Source organism: Mastomys coucha, unplaced genomic scaffold, assembly GCF_008632895.1.
Source record: "Mastomys coucha isolate ucsf_1 unplaced genomic scaffold, UCSF_Mcou_1 pScaffold18, whole genome shotgun sequence".
Classification (NCBI taxonomy): Eukaryota; Metazoa; Chordata; class Mammalia; order Rodentia; family Muridae; genus Mastomys; species Mastomys coucha.
The window spans coordinates 88,973,443-88,995,689 of NW_022196900.1; the positions used below are offsets into that span (position 1 = coordinate 88,973,443).

The following is a 22,247-nucleotide window of genomic DNA, read 5'->3' on the forward strand; positions in this document are numbered from 1 at the left end:
GTACTGAAAAGCTAGGTTTTGGGTTTTTTGTTTTGTTTTTTAAAGATTTATTTATTTTATATAAGTACACTGTAGCTGTCTTCAGACACCCCAGAGGAGGGCATCGACCTCATTATGGATGGTTGTGAGCCACCAGGTGGTTGCTGGGATATTTCTGGAAGAGCAGTCAGTGCTCTTACCTGCTGAGCCATCTCTCCAGCCCTGTTTTGTTTTGTTTTGTTTTGTTTTGAACTTTGTGGTTAATCTAATATTGTATTTGTAATTCTGGGTCTTTTTTCTTGAGGGTCTTCCCTTCTTAGATTGAATACACTGACGACTATACAAAAGCCTGTTTTCAAGTCCATTCCTTGTCCACGCTTGATTTGTGTTTTAAAATTAATGAAGCAATTGAAAAATTGTTTCTGAGCCGAGAAGGTGGATCTCTGAGTTCAAGCCCAGCCTGATCTATAGAGGGGAATTCCAGGTCAAGGTACATAGAGAAAAACTTTTCTCAAAAAACAACAAAAAAACCCCAACCCCCCCTCCCAACGTAAAACAAAACAAAAAAATGTTCCTGAAAACAATATGCACAAAATGAAGGTAGCTGCAAGTGTAACATAATACTAGGTGTAAACTAAATTTTCGGATTAAAAAATGTTCACTTTCGGTTAGTCTTTCAAGTGTCTTCAAAAGTTCCCATCTAGTTTTCCCTCTCTTAGTCTTTCTAACTCGACCAATTGCAGTTGAGTATTTTTCAACTTCGCCGTCCCTTTATGGTAGGAATCACACACATTTTTTTCAGAACTTACTTTCAAAGATGAGAGCGGTGGCTGGGCATGGAGGCACAAGCCTGTTTGTTCTACAAGATCTAGGCTGAAGGAGGAGGATCCTGAGTTTGAGATTAGCCCGAGCTGGACTTTGTTTTGCGGAGGGGAAAGGGCAAGGAGAGGAAGGCGGGAGTACTTTTGTGGAAGGCGGCGGCAGCTTAGCTTGCACCAGCATCCTGAGAGGCACTCGGGCGTCGAGTGGAGGATCCAGGGAGTCAATCACTCGCCTGTGGGCGGGACCTAGGCCTTGCTCCGCCCAGAGAAGCCTGACGGGTACTCGGGGTTCGGGCGGAACGGGGTGTGGATTGTTAGGCGGCCCGATACATCTACTTCCGGTTCCTAGGGATGCGCATCCGGGTCAGCCTAACGCCGCGGTTTCCGCCACTCTGTTGGTTCCAGAGTGGGTCCGAAGTGGTCCCATGTCGTGCCGTGGAGTGTCTACAGCCGTCTGGTGAGTCTCCGCCGCCGCCAGGGTGTGAGCGCGGCGGCTCGGGTGCAGCCTTCAGGGCCCCGGCTGAAGAGTTCCTCCTCGGTCTTGCTGGGTAGGGGTCCCTTCGGCGTTTCCTCGTCCCTGCCGGTCTGCCCTCGAGCATTTCCCGTGGCTCTGGCCTCACCCCTTCTCACCTCGGCGCCGGGTCTCCGCCTCCCCCTTTTCTTAGCACTTCTTCCCGACCCGTGTCCTTCCACCCGGAGTGCTGGGGTTCAGCTCTGTCCCCCAGCTCTCTTCGCCTGCGACCTTTCCCGCCTCCAGGGACTAGTAGATGACAAGAGTGTTTTTTTTTTTTTTCCGGAGCGAGGAGGAGGGCTTCTTCAGAGTCCAGATCCGGGCCGACTTCTCCAGCCTGGGGCAAGTTCTGCCTTGAGGCGCGAGGTTGGACTTGAGGTCGCTTCCCTAGTTTAGGGAACAACAAAGGCGTCCCCAGTTCCTCGCTCTGCCTCCGTTTGCTGGGCTCTCTGAACAGCAGCGAACAGGTGGCGGGCTCGCCGGCGGGCTTGTAATTTCCTAAATTGACAGGTCTTCTCCCAGTCTGTTTTGTGCCTCCTGTCCCACGAGAATGGATGTGCACAGCTGAGGCAAAAATGCGAATGTTCTGCACTTTGCATGGATTTAAAGTTAGAGGACTCCGGGTTTATAAACTTTTAAACCATTTTAGTGTGGTGTTGCTGTTTTCTGTCAAGATTCATCAATATAACGTAATTTTCCTTATACGCCAGACATTATTTCTTAAAACATTCTCTTAAACTTCTTTTTTCTCTAGTGTTGCTACCATGGTTTAGAAATCATGACCTTCTCTCATTTTAAAACTTAAGACATCTTACATTTTCTGGAGGTTTTAAATCGTCTATAATGTGAAAAAGGCTAGACTTAATAATGGTTAATGTTCTGTTTCCCAAATTTTGTGATCTAAGGTATATCTAGAGGTACAAATTTGGTTAATCTTTTTTTTCTCCTCCCTTCAAGTTTTTTGGGTGTTTGTAGCATATCATTGCCACCGTCATTTTCTTTTTGTCCTTTTATGTGTGATCAGTCTAAAATTCAGTATTAATAATTAAATATGTACAGAGCAAATACCACGTTTATTATTGGTTTCTCTTGGCACAGTTCTCCCTCAGATACACATAAGAGAGTAGAGCATAGACTGGCATATTCCAAAATTGGGCAGCTCCCTTCACCTATTTTTAGCAGAGAACTTTGGAGCTTGGCCGTGTTAGTCCTAGATGCCACAGAGAAAGACCCTTCTGGTGGGCTTTCTGGATTAACCTGGCCAGGGAAGCCCCTGTGAATATTTGTCTGTCCTCCCCTGCACCTACACCAACAGGAAAGAGTAGCCTTTGTTCAGCCCGACTGTGCTTTTCCCAGCAACAACCCCAGTAACCGTGGCTGCTCCATTGACTTCTTTACCTTGAGGATTGATGAGTATTTCTTTTTTACGCATATAGTTGGTGCACAACTTTTAACTTTCCTTCACTTCTGGACTTTATGTTCCTTTGCTCCCCTCCACTACCTTCTTTCTTTCCTTCCCTCTGTTTTTGTGGTATATTTTGACCCTATACTGACCTGGAACTTTTAGAATTTTCTATGTAGTTGAAGATGGCATTGAATTCGTGATCCTTCAGCCTTCGTGCTTGATCCTGTGCCATCGTGCTTGATATTTTTGGGGTGAGCAGGGTTGGGTTTTTTGTTTTGTTTTGTTTTGTTTGTTTTGTTTCTCTGCACACCTGTGACTTTGCAGGACTCGATTTGTAGACCAGGCTTGCCTTTGCTTCCGAAGTGTAGCCCGCGCAGTCATCTCGCCAGCAAGAAGACACGCAGACACTAGGTTCCTTCTGCAGCAACGTTTTATTTGTCTCCATCCATAGGGAAAAAAGGGTCGAGCCCAAAATCCGCACTGCTTATATACACCACAGTGCGGCACCCAGCTTTAAGAATTAATGATGGGCCAGTTGTGGTAGTATACACCTTTACTTCAGCAGTTCGGAGGCAGAGACAGGTGTGTATCTGTGAGTTCCAGGCCAGCCTGGTCTGCAAAGTGAGTCCAGGACAGACAGGTCTCTGTTACACAGAGAAACCCTGTCTCAAAAAAAAACAAAAAACAAAAAACAAAAAATTTTTTTTTCTTCTTGGACTGGAGACATGGCTCAGGGGTTAAGAGCACTGGCTGCTCTTCCATATGTCCTGAGTTCAAATCCCTGCAAGCACATGGTGGCTCACAACCATCTGTAATGGGATTGGAAGCCCTGTTCTAGTATGTCTGAAGACAGTGATAGTGTATTCATATACATAAAAATAAATAAATAAATCTTAAATGTTTTCTTCTTTTTAATATGAGTGCCTGGTGCCCTCAGAGGCCAAAAGAGTGTGCTAGATTCCCTGGAACTGGAGTTATAGATGAAGTACTGTGTAGGTGCTGGGACTCAAATGTTGGTCCTCTGTAAGAGCAGCCAGTGCTCTTAACCACTAAACCATCTCTCCTGCCCACTAAGATCGTTTCTTAAAAAAGAAGTTCTGTACTTGCATTCAGAGTGATGAGTTCTAGTTCTCTGAAAACTGTAGACTAGCGAGCACAGCATAGTATTTGGTGGATGATTTTGATGGATTTAGGCTATAGGAATGAAACTGTTAGGATTAAAAATACAGGCAATGGTGCTGGAGCGAGTGGGGGAGGGCCCGGCAGAGATCCTAAGTTCAATTCCCAGAAGCCACACACAGCCATCTGTACAGCTAGTGTACTCATACACATAAAATAAATAAAATAAATCTCTCTCTCTCTCTCTTTTTTTTTTTTTTTTTTGGTTTTTCGAGACAGGGTTTCTCTGTGTAGCCCTGGCTGTCCTGGAACTCACTCTGTAGACCAGGCTGACCTCGAACTCAAGAAATCCGACTGTCTCTGCCTCCCAAGTGCTGGGATTAAAGGCATGCGCCACCACTGCCTGGCCATTGCATGTATTTTTTTTTTTTAAAGATTTATTTTTGCTCTCACTCCTGCTTCTCTCTCTTGCCTCTTGCCAACTTTGTTCCCCCTCTCTCCCCATTCTCTTTGTCCTCTCTCCACATGGCCATGGCTGGCCCCTACTTCTCTGCTCTCCTTCTCTCTGCCTTTCTTTGCCCCTGCTACCTTCTTGACTCCCCTCCCCAAGCCCTAAATAAACTCTGTTTTATATTAAAAAGAAAAAAGATTTATTTTCAGCAATTAAGACCATTGGCTGCTTTAAAAAAAAAAAAAAAAGCCAGGTGATGGTGGCTGGTCTACAGAGTGAGTTCCAGGACATCCAGGGCTACACAGAGAAACCCTGTCTCCAAAAAATAAAAGAACAAAATCTAAAAGGGACCAGAGAAACAAACTTTTTTTTTAAAGATTTATTTATTTTATTTTATGTATATGAATACACTGTAGTGTACAGATGGTTGTGAGCCTTCATGTGGTTGTTGGGCATTATATTTAGGACCTCTGTCACTCTGGCCCAAAGATTTACTTCTTTTGAACAAGTACACTGTAGCTGTCTTCAGACACACCAGAGGAGGGCGTCAGATCTCATTATAGATGGTTGTGAGCCACCATGTGGTTGCTAGGAATTGAACTCAGGACCTTCGGAAGAGCAGTCAGTGCTCTTACCCGCTGAGCCATCAAGGAACAAACAGCCTCAAGAAACAAACTTTTTTTTTTTGTTTGTTTATTTGTTTTTTTCGAGACAGGGTTTCTCTGCATAGCCCTGGCTGTCCTGGACTCACTTTGTAGACCAGGCTGGCCTCGAACTCAGAAATCCGCCTGCCTCTGCCTCCCAAATGCTGGGATTAAAGGCGTGTGCCACCACGCCCGGCTGAGAAACAAACTTTTAATGCAGAATAAGTTAGATTTTTAAAGTGATACTTTACTGTCATGATCTATATTTTGCATAGAAGCCCCTAAATGAAGTCAAGATTCATCAGTGAAGCATGTTCACGTCCCTGGATGTGGGATAGATAGAACATGGATAGGCTTTCTAGGTCCTGAAGAACCTGTCTTTCTTACTCAGCTGCTGTCTTGGTCATTGTTCTATTGATGTGATGAGACACCATGACCAAGACAACTCTTATGAAAGAAAGCATTAAACTTAAGGCTTGCTTACAGTTTTAGAGGGTTAATCCATGATTATTATGGCAGGAAGCAGATGGGAGAGAGAACATGCAGGAGCTCAGACTGAGCCTTTTGAAACCTTAAAGCCTAACCCCAATGATAGATACATCTTCAGCCAGGTCATCCTCCAGCAAGGCCACACCTACTGAAGCCAGACAACATCTCCCAGTCCTTTGCAGTTTTATTGAGGACCTAGCATTTAAACATATGAGCCTATGAGGGCCTTTTGCTTTCAAACTACCACAGCTGCCGACTCTCCAGTCACTAAAGATACTGTACTTTTAAAGTTGTGAAGAGAAATCACTGTAGGTTTTCTGTAGCATTTTTTTTTCTGAGACAGGGTTTCTAAATGGTTCATACATTATTAACTCCAGTTCTTACAGCCTTATGGAATATATTCTAATTTTCTATATGAAGAAACAGAAGCACAGAATATGTAACTTGCCCAGAGTAACAAAGCTAATTAAGCAGGTTTGAATTTGGTCTGTGGCTTCAACTTCCTGTTTGTTTGTTTGTTTGTTCAAGAGACTACTATTTGAATAGTGATGCATTGCAGTGTTTTCTGCTGCTTGCTCCTCAGTCGCAAAGTTGCTGCAATAATTTATAATGCACTATACCTATATTTTGAAAAATTCTAGTTCTAGGGTTTTTTTAACATTAGCTTTTTTGGGGATTGAAGTTGGGTTTGGGGGGAAGATTTATTTTTAATTATGTGAGTTGCCTGTGTCTCCTGTGGATGTGTGCACACTATTGCTGGTGCCCTCGAAGGCCAAGGCATTAGAGTCCTGCTGGAGCTAGAGTTACAGGCAGTTGTGAGCTGTTGGACATGGGTGCTGGGAACTGAACTTGGATCTTCCTCTTAATTGTTAAGTCATCTCTCTAGCCTCTGGGTTTACTAGGTTTTGTCCTCTAAAAGTTACCTTCATTTTGTAAAGATTTTAGCTGAATAATTATGTAAAACAATTGAGAGGAGACCCCACTGCACCATGATTTTAACTGCAGTATATCAGCAGTGCATATAGTCCTTATTCTTTGGAGGTACTGTTAGGCAAATCCAGAGTTAGGGGTCATCCACAACTACAAATTGAGTTCAAGGCCTGCGTCTGCTACATGAGATCCTGTCTCAAAAAACAGAAACAATGAGAGGAGTGACTGTGATCAAATGATTTACATACGTAAATGAAAGTGTCATAGTGAAACCCACTCTTGTGTATAATTTATATTTTTTATGTGTATGTGTGTATGGCTACATGAGTTTTGTGTACATGTGTGCACGTGCTCTTAGAGGACAAATGGTATCAGATCCCCTGGAATGGGAATTAGAGGCAGTTATGAGCTGCTTGATATGGGTGTTGGGAATGAAACCCAGTCCTCTGCAAGAGCAGTATTAGTCTCAACTGCTAAACATCTTTCCAGCTCTTGTATATAATTAACATAATAAAAACACTAAAAAATTAAAAAAGCTCCCCCACTTCTGCAGTAATCTTGACTCCTAGGTCGTGAGAGTGCTTGAGCTACAGAGCATCATTAGGGTCCTTTCTTAGTTTCCACATAACAGTCAAGTTGAGGCCATTCAGTGCATCTCACATCCATCTCATTGAGGTCCGGGAGGCCTTTTATGAGATTTCATGCCCCTCGCTAGTACCAGAGTTTCTCTTGTATAGCCCTGGTTGTCCTGGAACTCATTCTGTAGACCAGGTTGGCCTCGAACTCAGAAATCTGTCTGCCTCTGCCTCCCAAGTGCTGGGATTAAAAGTGTGCACCACCACTGCCCGGCACAATGTATTATTTTAATAAAAGTGTAAAGTTAGTATAAATATTCCTACAGCTGACAATACTAAAAACATATCTCCCCTTTGTGCCTCCAAATAAAGTAGGCAGAAGTTGACTTCTGGAGCTGATTACTCAAAGAAGTTCCCTATGTAGTGATGGCTTTTATCTGTCTGCAAAAAGTCAGGACAGATATAGTGTGCTTGCAGATTTCCAAACTACCTCAAAAAGTATGTGATTTGTGTTGTTGCCAAGTTATGTGGCTTGAGCAAAGGAATTGAGTATAGGTCCACTGGATGTTTTAGTCTCCTTCTATAGTGCTTTGTGTATAAAGGACTCTGAAAGGATATTGTAGTGGCTATTCCTGGTTGTCGACATGACTATATCTGGAATGAACTACAATCCAGAATTGGAAGGCTCACCTGTGATCCAGATCTTAAGGCTGGAAGACACATGTTTCTGACCTGGGTCTGTCATGGAGGCATAGTGGCCATGAAAAGCTTAGGCTCAGGTGATTTAGCACATGCCTTTAATCCCTGGAGACTGAGGCAAGGAATCTCTGAGTTCTAGGTCAGCCTGGGACAAGCAAATCTCATATCCAGGAGTGGTGGTATGCACCTTTAATCTGGGTCACACCTTCTGCTGGAGGCCTACATTAGGACATTGGAAGAAGGGAGACTCACTCTTCTTTGCCCCCTTGCTTTGTGGGACTGAGCAACTGCTAGATCTATGGACTTCCATTCACAGCTTCTGCTGACCATTAGGGAGTTAGACTATAGACTGTAAGTCATCAACAAATTCCCTTACTTTTTAGAGACTACCCATAACTTCTGTGACTCTAGAGAACTCTGACTAATAAAGGTATTCTAGTATGTATTTTAGAGTTTTGTTTTTTTGTTTTTTTGTTTTTTTGTTTTTTTTTTTTTTAAGACAGAAACATTACCTTTAGCTGATGAGACTTGAATGGAGTTTGAAAAATAAGAACCAGAGAGATTGAGTTGATGGTGAAACTAGATGAAAAAAATCGAAGTTTCAGTAATATGCCAGATGCCAGTCAAGCTAACAGAAAGAGGACAGCGCCTGGGGCATCCCTCAGTTTCTTGGCCATTGCTCTTAGTTTTGAGCATTTTCCTGGGAACACTCTTAAAACGCATTGATGGCAGGCAGACATCTATTTCCCTGCAGTCTATTCACTATTTAACATTCAGTGAGTAAAGATGACACCATGCCATTTTATTGCTTAACCCTGGTTGCTCTCCCACGGTCCTTACCAATATTACTACTAGTCATTAATTTGCTAGCACCAGTCTTTATTATTTCTTAAAAATGCCAAGATACTACTTTTACTTTATTCTTGTTTACCAAATGTTCGTTGCTGGAAGGGAAACCTTCCTTCCAGCACACAGCTCTCTTCCTCCTTGCCTTAGCTTTCTGCTGACAGACTCCCATGTCTGAGAGCTTAGCATTCCACCCCAAGTAGCTTCTTTGTTGCCACCCCTCCAGCCCCCCACCCCCTTTTGAGACTTTGTCTCTTCCATCCTTTTAAACTTCTGATCCTCCTGCCTCCACCTCCCAATCTGAGGTTACAGAGATGAGTCACCACATCCAGCTCGTGTGTTTCTAGTCTTCATTTCTATTTACTCTAGTACTTAAAACTTCATGAAATGACATCACCTCATTTAGTTTTATAATCTCACCCATTAGAATAAAGGTTACTTTATTTTGTGGACTCTGTATTCATCACTGATTTCCTATATGTATTCTAGTGTCTGACATACATAGACATCAAATGTATTGTGGATGAGTACATGCATTTGAGCCTAGAGAAAGGAGCAAGGACAGCCTACAGTAACCATAGGTCTCTATAACAAGGCAGAGGCAGAGGAAAGGACAGCCTACAGTAACCATAGGTCTCTATAACAAGGCAGGCAGAGGAAGCAAAGTGAGGAAGAGCTGCACTACCTCTCCCCACATTTCATACTAAATTCGTGAAAGCTCTCGTGAGTTGCACTACCTCCCCCACATTTCACACTAAATTCGTGAAAGCTCTCGTATAGTAGACCAGCTAAATCCCACATCATTTTGTGATGTTTAGAAGAGATAAATTCATATGCAGACACTGCCTAATTGTGCACCCCTCCCTCCCTCCTTCCCTCCCAGCAGTGTCTTTTCTGTTCTCTTTTCCTTTTATTCCTTGAGGTTAGGGTCTTGCTATATAGTCCGAGTCTGCCTTGAATTTGCAATCCTCCTATCTTTGCAACCTCCATGGTGAGATTAGGGGCACAAGCCCTCACATCAGGCTGTGTAGTTCATCTTTCTCATAGTCAGAGGTGGATATAGATGACTAAAATCTCCATACAAGAACAGCGGAACAGATTCTCATCTACATCATCTAAGGAAAAATTGTCTGGTTATACACATAACCTTGACTTATCAGTCATCTGCGGGAAACTAATAGTGGGGGGGGTCACCATGACTTCTTTCCTAGCTGTGGCACTATTTGGGAGGCTGGAGAACTTTAGGACTGGGGCCTAACTAGAAATGACCTTTGAAGGTCATAGCCCCTAGTTCCAGAGTTATAAACTTTTTTTTTTTTAAAGATTTATTTATATGAGTACACTGTCTCTGTCTTCAGATACACCAGAAGAGGGTATCAGATTCCATTGCAGATGGTTGTGAGCCACCATGTGGTTGCTGGGATTTGAACTTAGGACCTCTGGGAGAGCAGTCAATGCTCTTAACCGCTGAGCCATCTCTCCAACCCTATAGTTATAAACTTAAACAGTTAAGCCAGGTGAGGTGTAATTATCCCTGTAATCCCTGCACTCAGGAGGCTGAGGCAGGAGGATTAGGAGTTCAGGGCCACCCTTGGCCACCTAAGGACCCTGTCTTAAAATATTTTTAAACCATTAAATATTAGTAAGTGCTTTTATGGAAAAGCATGCTATTCTGTAGATGCCACAAAATGAGGTAAATCTCTCAAAAAGGAAAATATGAACTTAAGATAGAAAAATATGGTCTTGGGGCCAGGATAGATGGCTCAGCGGTTAGGAGCACTGACTGCTCTTCCAGAGGTCCTGAGTTCAGTTCCCAGCAACCACATGGTGGCTCACAACTATCTGTAATGGTATCTGATGCCTTCTTCTGGTACGTCTGAAGACAGCTACAGTGTACTTATATACATAAAATAAATTTTCTTTTTAAAAAAAGAAAGAAAAACATGGTCTTTAGTTAGTAAATGCAGTAACTGTCTTGCAGATGGGTAAGTAGTCTTTTGTTTGACTGTTTTTGACTCAGGGTTTTGGTTCGTAGCCATGGCTGCTCTGAAACTGTGTAGTTCAGGTTGACCTTAAACTCAAAGATTTGCCTGCTTGCCTTCCCAGTGCTGGAGTTAAAGGTGTACACTACCATGCCTAGCTAGATGGTCAGTTTAAATGGCTGTTTTACAAATACTGCTATTTGAGTTCATTCTTAAAGCATTGGAAAGGTTTGTCAAGATAATAGAGTACCTGAAACTGTTAGTATTGCTATTTACTGAGTATTTTTTCTTCAATTTAAATTTAGAATTAGCATAAAAACAGAGTGCTAACTTTGGAGTTATATGCCAGATCTGTTAGACAAATTTATTTGGAATGTTTTTCAGTGTTTTATGTTCCCCCCTCCCCTCCTTTTTACTTGTTAATGTTTTGTTTCTTAAATAAGATCTTCCACAGCCCACGCTGCTGTTCTATATGTCCTGAGAGTGGTCTGCAATAGCCATGTTTCAGTTTCAAATGAGTGAGTTTATTTACATACATAGCAAGCAAAAGTAAAAGAAGAAATAGTAAAAAAAAAAAAAAGGGGCTGGTGAGATGGCTCAGCAGGTAAGAGCACCGACTGCTCTTCAGAAGGTCATGAGTTCAAATCCCAGCAACCACATGGTGGCTCCCAACCACCCATAATGAGTTCTGACGCCCTCTTCTGGTGCGTTTGAAGACAGCTACAGTGTACTTACATATAATAAATAAATTAAAAAAAAAAAAAAGAAGAAGAAATAGTAGAGCACAGAGAGCAAAACACCATCAGACTGGATGCACACAACATCCGGAGAGACCTCTGGAGCACCAAATAAAAGGATCATCAAATCAGGGCTTACAGCACCAAGAGAAAGCATCTGGGGAAGCTGAGGCAGTCAGCTGGAGTCCTGCTGAGAGCTTTCTCTCTCTGGTGAGCTTTCTGTGGATGAGTTGCTGGCTTGTTCCCACCATAGACATTTTTGTAGATGGGATAAACAATAGTAACGTCTGTCTGTTACCTCTAGCTGTTCTCAAGGGCACAGTGTTGTGGGTTTTTTGTTTTGTTTTGTTTTGTTTTTTGGTTTTTCGAGACAGGGTTTCTCTGTGTAGCCCTGGCTGTCCTGGAACTCACTCTGTAGACCAGGCTGGCCTCGAACTCAAAAATCCACCTGCCTCTGCCACCCAAGTGCTGGGATTAAAGGTGTGCACCACCACCGCCCGGTAGGCACAGTGTTTTTTAATACCCTTAGCTGCTGGCTGTTTTCTTTCTTGATAGTACAGAGGTAAGGGGCCAGTTTGTCATAGGAAAACGTGTTTTGGAGAACACTTGAAATAAACATGATGGAGTGTGGGACAGACAACACAGGACATTTTACCGCTATAGAGTGTATTGCAGCTGGTCTCTAGCTCACAGTGTAGCTTGAGTGTGACCGTGAACTCCTGACTCTTCTGCCTCCCAGGTCCTGAGGTTACAGACATGTGCCACCACACCCAGCTTCCTGTCTTGGTTGTTTAGAAGTAGTTGGTCAGTTGGATATACAGCCACTTCCTGTTATTTTCGTACCTTTTTTCATTTTCCATTTTTTTTTCAGCTTGTGTATTTCACTCAGCAAGCCCAGAGAGTTAATAAGAAAACCAAAATTCTTTGCTATTTGTTTTCTGTGTCTGCTGTGACAAATCACCTCCACTCCTCCAAGGTTTCTCTGTGTAGCCCTGGCTGTCCTGGAACTCTATGTAGACCAGGCTGGCCTCGAACTCAGATCGCAGGGGTTAAAGATGTACCATTGCTCTGGAGTTCTAAAACAGTAGAAATAAATGTTTGCTCATAGTTCTGGGCCATCAGTAAGGAACCAAGGTGTCAGCAGCCTCGTCCAGGAGAGCTCCTGAGCGGTTCCCTCCATTGCAGGCTTCTAGTGGAACTGCTTGTTTTCCTTGGTACGCCAGTTCTAGTCCTCCACTTAGCACACTTTTTCCTCTGTGTATTGATTATTGATAACTTACTGTGTGCTACTTCATGTGAAGAATAATAAAATTTAGTGTTCGTCACAGACCTGATAGGACTAAGGAAAAATGAGTAATTTAAGCAGAATTTGTTGTTAATTATTTTTGTTTTTTGAGGAAGAGCCTCACAGGTCTTAAACTATAGAGCTGAGAGCTAAAGATGACCTTGAGCTCTGATCCTCCTGACTCGTAAGTGTACATACCTAGCCAGAATTGTTAAATATCAGGTTTACAACCACAAGCAGGGGTCAGAGAGGAGGGTTTGAAGAGCTTTTAATTACTAACAACTCTTTCACTAGTAACTAAAGTTTTCCAAAGTTTGAGACATATTTCTGTTTTTTAGTTTTATTTTTCTTTCATAAGTGAGTTAGCTTCCCTCCATCTTGTGATCCTGAAGGGCTCGAGCAGGCAGATGCGGTGCTGCCAGGTGTTGCCTTCCCTTCCCTCCTTGCTGAGAACTCGTAAACTACATTCTAAAGGTAGCCACTTTCTCCTGAGGCTGACCATCAAGGTCCAGCTACCAAAGTATTGGAGTTCAGCAATTAAAAGCCCTTTGGCTGCCCTAATTAACACGCCCAATTAAAACAAACCAACTCATCCTAACCTGGGGTTTCCCTTTTTCCCTTTATAACCTGCCACTTGCCTATGGCCCACCTCTGTTCCCCACTCCAACCAGAGGCAGGCCTTCCTCTCCTTTGTCCTCTGTCTCCTGTCTTTGTCCTTTATTCCCTGCTATTTGTCCTAATGGGGTAAATCAGTCTCTTTTGTGCTGAGAACTTGGTCTTGTGTGTCCACTTTATACCTGGATTTCAATGTGATTTCTCTTCCTTTTTTGTTTGTTTTGTTAAGTCTTTTGAGATAGTATTTCTCAGTGTAGCCTTGGCTACCTCGAATCTCTATAGACCAGGCTGGCCTCAAACTCAAAGAGATCTACCTGCTGGGACTAGAGGTGTGTGTCACCACTCCCAGCTGTGATTTATCTTTTTTTTTAAGATTTACTTACTTATTTAATGTATATGAGTACACACTGTAGCTGTACAGATGGTTGTGAGCCTTCATCTGGTTGTTAGGAATTGAATTTAGGACCTCTGCTGCTCAGTCCCTGCTTGATCTGGCCCAAAGATTTATTTATTATTATACATAGATACACTGTAGCTGACACACCAGAAGAGGGCTCAGATCTCATTATGGGAAGTTGTGAACCGCCATGTGGTTTCTGGGATTCAAACTCAGGACCTTTGGAAGAGCAGTTGGTGCTCTTACCCGCTGAGCCATCTCTCCAGCCTGTGATTTATCTTCTTAACGCAGATAACTTTTGGGGTTTTTTAGACTTATTTTTGGTACTTTAGTGTATATGAAATAGAACCTAATTTGTATTTCATTTCTTAGTAGTGAATGTGATCTTTGCAGTTATTTAAACTGCCTGTTTGTATTGTTTGGTGGGCAAGTCATGGTTTGCCCCATAATTATAAGTGCCCAGTAGATGTAGGTAAGGTTTGGTTTGTATTGTAGATACTAAACTTTATCCTTCATAACTGTGCAGGTATTGCCTTTGTTTTATCCTCTTAAGCTTACTTTTGTTTTATTGCATGACAGTTTATTTCATACAACAGGATCTGTTAATCTGTCTCTTTTGTTTTCTTCCATGGCTCATACATTTATCTCCTTATGGATAAAAATGGAATACTGTGGTGCTTTGTTTTTCCTCTCAAATTTTTGAAAACTTGGTTCTTCATATATTTGTAATTAATGATAGTATATGCTATGAGTGTTCTGTACACATTGATAATCAACTTTTCTTACTGTTTCACATACTAGTTTATCTCTGTAGCTCTGACTGGTATGGAACTCACTATGTAGACCAGGCTAGCTTCATAGAGCTCCTCCTGCTGCTGCATCCCCAGTGCTGGGATTAAGGCTGTGGACCACAGCACCCAGCTCTTTATTTCATATTGTAAATACTTTTTAGGTTTGATCATAAGTTTGTCTTTCTAGTCTGCTGTTTGTGTGTGTGTGTGTGTGTCTGTGTGAGAGAGAGAGAGAGAGAGACAGAGACAGAGACAGAGACAGAGAGAGAATAGACACACCAAGTATTTTAACCATTTTAAAGTAATTTTGGTGACCTTAGGTGAATTCACAATGTGCAGCCATTATCACTATCCTCTAGTCTCTTTATAGCGGATTTCCACTTTAACCTACAGTAACATTGTTCTGTTGATCTTTGGCAGATTGTTTAAATTTCATGACTCCAAGATGCTGCCCCTGTCTTAGGATAGAGAGAGCTGAGTGAGGCAGTGAAAGGAAAAACACTCGCTCTCCCACCTTGCCGTCCTCTCTAGCTGGTGCTGAAATGTTCAGTTTTTACAGCCTCGATTCTTCCTCACAAGTAGTTATTATTGCCATTTTTGTCTAATTTTCAGTAAGAAATATATAAGTATTGGAACAAGCCTTTATTTTTACTTATTTGAAAGCTAATGTATAAAATCCAAATTTCCCCTTTGCATCACCCACTTTCAGTCACTGGTAAGAGCAAGTTAGGATGGCCAGATATTCACAGAGAAACCCTGTCTTGGAAAAAGAAAAGGAACTCTGTTAATCTTTGAATACTTCTGTGCACACCTAACTAACTGCCTGTAAATTCCTTTGTTATATATGATATAATCAGGTATTTCACATTATTTATACACTTCTCTTGAAGTTGTAATTAAGAAAGAGTGATGCATACTTTTACATAGGCACAGTATATATAAATATATACTCAACTTCCCTTTTTTTTTAAAGATTTATTTATTATACACAGTACACTGTAGCTGTCTTTAGACTTGCCAGAAGAGGCCATCAGATCTCATTACGGCTGGCTGTGAGCCACCATGTGGTTGCTGGGATTTGAACTCAGGACGTTTGGAAGAGCAGTCAGTACTCTTACCCGCTGAGCCATCTCGCCAGCCCTCAACTTCCGTTTCTGCAATAGCATAGCACATTGAAATAGACCAAGTTCTTCTTAGAGCCATTATGATCACAAGGTAAATAATGTGTTGATCCAGCTACAAAAAAAAAAAAAAGTATGAAGTAGGAATCTAGAATTTTGAAGTATTAAGTATTTATTATTAATTATTTACTTTCTAACTTTTTAGCCATGAAAATAAAAGTAAAGATTTGGCTTTGTTTATGACCATATGAAACTGCAATAGTATTCTGAAAATTGGGTGTTTCAGGGCCATGGAGTGGCTCAGCTGGTAACAGCACTTAACCCACATGGTAGAAGGAGAGGGCTGACTGCTGCTGGCTGGTCTCTGGGCTCAGCATGTGCACAGCACAAACTCTCCCCGCAGAGTAAACAAATGAGAGGAAATGATGTTGGCACTGGAGTGGTGACTCAGCAGAGGGCTGTCACTTGAGAGCAGGGTTTCTTGGCAAGCTTGGGCAACATTGTGAGGACCCCCCCATCCCCCCTCCCAGAAAAAGAACAGAACTGTCAGCTTTGAATCAAACCAGTTTTTAGCTTTTTCATTGACAGTGTAGAGAATGTGAACTCTTGGGAAATATGATTTTTCTTCACGATTTTTCTTCTTGATATTATATTTTCCTTGTTTTTTACTTTTGAGATTGTAGTTTAATTTCACATTTCTCCTTTTCCTTTCCTCCCTCCAAACCTTCCTGTATATCCCTCTCTCCTCTCCTTCAAAGTCACAGCTTCTTTTTTCATTAATTGCTATTACATGCTGTACTGGCTGGTTTTGTGTGTCAACTTGACACAGGCTGGAGTTATCACAGAGAAGGGAGCTACAGTTGGGGAAGTGCCTCCATGAGATCCAGCTGTGGGGCATTTTCTCAATTAGTGATCAAGGGGGTAGGCCCTTCCAGCCATCTCTGGGCTGGAAGTCTTGGGTTCTATAAGAGAGCAGGCTAAGCAAGCCAGGGGAAGCAAGCCAGTAAGGAACATCCCTCCATGGCCTCTGCATCAGCTCCTGCTTCCTGACCTGCTTGAGTTCCAGTCCTGACTTCCTTTGTGATAACAGCAATGTAGAAGTAAGCCAAATAAACCCTTTCCTCCCCAACTTGCTTCTTGGTCATTATGGTTGTGCAGGAATAGAAACCCTGGCTAAGACACATGCATATATAGTTGTATATACATATATATCCTAACTGTAACCCACTAAACCCATGTGTTACTTGTGTTCATACTCCCATGAAGGCATATGAATATTAACAATGTCTCATCTTCAGAGAAGATGATAAAGCAAGTGTATTTAGAAACCAGAAGTAAGAACTGAAACTTGGAAGTTGTTGAGACTTTATTCCTCAAGTACTTGAAAGGTACTTAAGCTAAGTTCATCAGCTAGTGACCGCATTCTTGCTATGCTTGTTTTCATAGCACTGAAACCTTTCCACTCCTGTGTCACAGCTGCTATTGTTGGGTGATGTTAGTCTCCATCTTACCACAGAATAACGTCAGGTTTCACTGACGGTAGAAATATGTTCAAACTACAAGTAGTCCATGGGAATAAGGATTCTAAGATTTTTGCAACGATTCTGTACTACTCTTATTACTTAGAGTGGAAACAAGAATTGTGTTTATGCTATACAGCTTCCTAGATTGCTAATGAGTGTGACTTTCTATTATGTAGCCTGTGTCAATTAAAAAAAAAGTTGGGGTGACATAATATTAGAAGTTTTCTGACTGAGTCGTAATATGCTCAGTGGTAGACTCTAGAATACTTAGCCTGTGTGAGGCCCTAGGTTTGCTCTCTAGAATCACAAAAAGAGAAAGAAAAGAAAAGAAAAGAAAAGGAAAAAAAAGAATACAAGTTTTAGCACATTAAAAAATGCTGAAAATGTGAAAAGTACTTGAATCTTTCTATTTAACAGACTTATATTTCAACTTAAAAATTATTGGAAGGAGCCAGGCGGTGGTGGCGCATGCCTTTAATCCCAGCACTTGGGAGGCAGAGGCAGGCCAATTTCTGAGTTTGAGGCCAGCCTGGTCTACAGAATAAGTTGCAGGACAGCCAGGGCTACACAGAGAAACTCTGTCTCGAAAACCCCCCCCCCCCAAAAAAAAAAAAAAAAGCTGAGAGGAATGGGATTGGGAGTTTTCAAGATGTTAACAAGTATGCTTATTTTCAAAGAAGAAATAAAAGTAGAGAAAAGTATTTTCTAATTTTTTTATAATGAAGTCACCTTATAACTTACTACATAATTAATCTTGAATAGCTCAAGATTATAACTTATCTTAAATTATTTCTGTTTTAGTTTGAATAGTTTGAACATTTGATTATGCATATTTAAGTAATATTTCTTTTAATACTTATTACCCCCTTTTGATCTGTAAAAAATTTTGTGTTCTCTTTTAATATTCAGATTCTTAAAGTAAATTAGTTTTGTATTTAAAATAAAATTAAAAGATAGTATTGACTGTCATTTTTAATAATTGTCCTTACCTTCCAATGTACATTTCAACTCTGCCTCTGGGAAGAGATTTCCCTCCCTCTTTGCTTAGGGCAATTTTTTTTTTTCTTTTTTTGGTTTGTTTTTTTTTTTTTTTTTTTCTCGACAGGGTTTCTCTGTGTAGCCTTGGCTGTCCTGGAACTCACTCTGTAGACCAGGCTGGCCTCTAACTCAGAAATCCGCCTGCCTCTGCCTCCCAAGTGCTGGGATTAAAGGTGTGTGCCACCACTGCCCAGCTTGAGCAATTCTGGAAAAAACTTCAGATTGCAGTTTTCACATTTATATCCTTGATTGAGAAACCGTGAAGTGCTACCACTCACTTTCTGTATTGGTAGGATTCAATGTCAACAACTAAAGAGTGAAGGTGTTCAGTTTCTCTAATAATTTGATCCTATTTTGTTTGCTCTTACGGGTTGAAGGCATATATTTACTAATGTATGTTTGCATAGTGCTATAATCACAAAGATTTTAATTAAAGTAATCATAAACTGGTAAGACAAAAAGTGTTTATTTTCTAAAGTTACAAGTCAGTTTCATGGTCACATAGATTATGCTTGCTTATGCTCTTCTGTGTTGAGCAAAACCAGTCGGGGAAGGTTGTAGCCGTGCGCTTTCATTTTTGCATCCTGTAATTCCGCAGTGCAGGTTGTCTGCGTCATATACTCTGAACACAGCTTTTGAGGCTCTGCATGAGCCACACGTGAGTGCCTTGAGCACCAAGTACTTCTGACCTTTAAACTGGTTTTCTTTTGACATTTAAGAGCAGAGGAAGGAGGAAAGCTTTATCTTCTAATTGTTAAAGTGTTTCATCTGCTTGTATTTCTTACTTTGTTTTCCGTCCTTTTCCTGTTGTTATGCGTGGCTCTAAACAGTATATTGTACAGACAAGAGCCACACAAGTTGAGTGGGCACCAGCAGAAACAAAGGTTTTGGTTTTCTCTGCTTCTGTTGTTTGTTTCATTATTGCTGCAGCAGGAGTCTGAACTTACTTTAACTATATGTTAAGTTTTGTTCGATAGTTGGTAGGAGAAATCATACAGGTGAAACTTAAGCAGCATTTCTCTGGGAATCAGGCAGCCTCAGCTAAGCAACAATGGAGTATTTCGTTTTTATAATGTACCCTATTAACAGGTCAAAGACGGCGGTTTCTTCTTTTCTTTAAAAGTTAGGACCAGAGGAGTAGGGTCTGAGAAGTAGATTTGTTTAAATAATTACCTAGTATATTTAGTGAACATTCATTATTTCAGATTAAGTTGGATCCTAGCTTTACATAATTATTTTTCCTTAATTCTCATATTTAAGGTTTCACTTTACCTGTTTATTTGCCTTATCGAGATCCAGAAGAATTACACTTTCATTTAAATTGATTACATATAGATAGATAGTTGATTGTGATATATTTAATTGATTTTCCAGTTTGTCCTATTTAAAGCGATTCTGTGTGTCTGTTAACAGTTATGTAAATGTTCCACATTAAAGGAGGTTAGATGTTATCATAACTTACTGACCTGCTAGGCCAGTCTCTATCATTTTAAATGTAACCTAATCCTTAAAAAAAAATTGTCTTATTATCTTCTCATGGCTGTCATTGTAAAATGTTTAATGCATTAGGCACTATAGTAACCAGTAGAAGTGGCTCCACGTGTTGGCTTTTGCAGAGCCTTACAGAAGTCATTGTGCACAGCTCTCGTGACTTGGAACAGCGTGTCAGTGTTGAAAAGCCACGTGCAAGTTTGAGATTTCGAGATTGGAACTAACGTAGAATGCTAGCTTGAGTAGCAAAATATTAAAAGTTATTCTGTGATGGCCTTGATGATAATAGTTTACAAGTATATAAAGCTTTGAATTCCTCTCTTTTTACAAACAGTTTGTGAAGACTGCAGAGACCTGCAATCCAGTCACATACGTGAGTAAAGAGATAGTGGTCCTCATGGAAGAAGAACAAGACTTAGCAGAGCAACCGGTGAGTTTTCCCTTCAAGTTCAGCTTGGTTGTATAAAAGCTAATCTGAAGAGGTTTTGAACATTACTCAGTTATATGTACAGAATCCAAATTAGAAATGGGAGTAAAGAACAGATTCCTTAGTAATTTCCTTCTAGGAGAGCAATGTTACATGTTCCCTTGTTTTGCTATTGAGATGGAGTCTTGCTATACGCAGTCTCCACTGGCCTCAGATGTGCCATCATCTTACTTACCTCAGCCTCCCTCCTAGACTGGGCCCACAGATGTGCACTGCCTTGCCTAACAACTCCAGCTTGGCTGCCTTAATGCTAAGGAATCTGTTTGGCACACTCAGCGTTACCAGATGAGTGTTGCCTGTTCTTCATGTGTTGAGAGCTGCATAATCATGATTATTAGCCCTCTCAGTCAAGATAACTGTCAACGTTAGGGAGACATAAGCAGCTGATAAAAGACCTTTTGAAATTATTAAATGTATTAAATGTGATCCTTGGTGAGTTATTAATAATCAGGGGAGTAATAGTGTTGAAATCACCTTGAACAGCATATATAGGATGTGTGCTGTTAGCGAACAGTTGAGCTATAGATACTAAATATACCAAGGAAAATGGCATTGTTGAGTATTTAGTAAGACAAAAGTCTATTCATAAATTCAAAGACTTACATAAATGTTAACATACTATTAAAATGGGACTCATTAGTTACTCCCTACCTAAGTAAAGAAACAAGAATTGTGAGACTAACCTGCTAACAGCTCATCTCTTATACTCTGCTTCCGTTCCTTCATGCTCTGTTCAGTTTCTCTAGCATTATGCAAAGCCTACATGTTAGAGGAAGGTAAGACACTGAAGCACTTTAAACCTAGAATGTCTGTTGTGTGGTTATTGTTATAGAAAGTCACTTTCACTTTCTTATTTGCTTTTGCTCCTGGTGTAAATGTGTCAGGGCAACCATGTAAACACATGGACATGTCAGTGCTGTTGGAAAAGGCACATTGTACCTGACAGATCACAGGGAGGATACACTGGAGGAATTAGGAGGCAGAAAGCATCCAAGGGAAAACATGAACATAGGCTTTATTAGATTTTCTACATAAAAATGAGGCAGACAGAAATGGTATGACTCACTAAAATAATTGTAAAGGCTGTTTAGTGATTTAGAACAGGGAAAACAGGAATGTAAGTGTTTGGGTGACCAGCAGAGCTGACGCAGACCAGGAGTCCCAGCACTTGGTGTACTGATTTGTTTTTTGTTAACTTGACAAAAGCTAGGGTTGTCTGGGCAGAGGAGCCTCAACTGAGAACATGGCTCCCATCTTAACACCTGTAACAGCACCCACCATGGTTGTTGCTTCAGTTCTTGCTCTGGCTTCCCTCAGTGAGCGACTATTACCTGGGAGTGTAAGATGAAATAAATCCTTTGCTGCCTAAGTTGCTTTTGGTCACAGCATTTATCACATCAATGGAAACCCTAATGGAGATGTTTGGGAAGTGGAGGCAGGAGCATGAGGTGTTCAAACTCACCTTCTGCTGTTCTAAGTCAGCACGGGCTACATGAGACTCTGTCTCAAACAATATGTAAAGGAGTATTTGAGTTAGGTAGAGGGAAACTCTGGATTCTAGATAAGATAGAAACAGCTTTGTCCTCTAGGTAGGTCCTATAATTAGTAGATGCTAAGTAGACAAGTGCAGAATCTAAGGAAACATGGAGGATTTACCATTTAAAGAAAATATGTAGGAAGAAGAGTAAGTGGTCCATTTTCAGGAGGCCAGCTGACCACAGGTTGCAGTAGAGCTCCCAAATAGGATAGAACAAGTGGCCCTGCCGCAGACTGCTCTGGAGTTCTGACTTCAGTCTTTCTTTTCTACCGAGTAGTCTGTAGGCTCCCAACTGGTCCTTTTTTCTGTTTTGGAGGCAGTGTCTCACTAAGAAGCCCAGACTGGCCTGACACTCCTGAGCCTCCCTCCACCTTAAGCTTCCGGGGTCTGGGATTGCAGGAGCGCACCACCATACCCGGCTTCAGTGTTTTAAATGAGTTCTGACCTTCCAAACTAGGAAGTTTTGCTTCATAAACCCATTTGTTTCCTTGAGGCAACAATCCCAGTTTGTGGTTCAGGTGGCCTTAAACTACAGGCAGTCCTCCTGCCTTTGCCTCTGAGTGCTCAGAGCACAGTCATGTGCTACCGTAATCAGTTGTCTGCTTGACCTGAGTCTTAGAACCACAGTTATCATGTCTGCTTGACCTGAGTCTTAGAACCACAGTTATCAGAGCAGTTTTGATTATCTACGGGAAAAGTTCCATTGAGGGAGAGAGACATTTGAAAAGGCTGCAGAGCCGGGCGGTGGTGGCGCACGCCTTTAATCCCAGCACT

General features: G+C 41.4%; 1 protein-coding gene across 5 annotated transcripts in view; it reads left to right on the forward strand.

Annotated features, from left to right (window-relative positions):
* The first annotated feature begins 1,123 nt into the window (after positions 1–1,123).
* Positions 1,124–22,247, forward strand: part of Eya3 (EYA transcriptional coactivator and phosphatase 3) — an 83,501-nt gene continuing 62,377 nt past the window's right edge. For 4 of the 5 annotated variants that reach the window (XM_031378935.1, XM_031378936.1, XM_031378937.1 and 1 more), the window contains exons 1-2: positions 1,124–1,257; positions 19,784–19,879. In XM_031378935.1, the coding sequence (XP_031234795.1) occupies positions 19,847–19,879 (33 nt within the window). In that variant the 5' untranslated portion in view covers positions 1,124–1,257; positions 19,784–19,846. Of the gene's footprint in view, positions 1,258–19,783; positions 19,880–22,247 lie in introns of those variants that run through there. The other variant, XM_031378939.1, reaches the window with a different exon arrangement.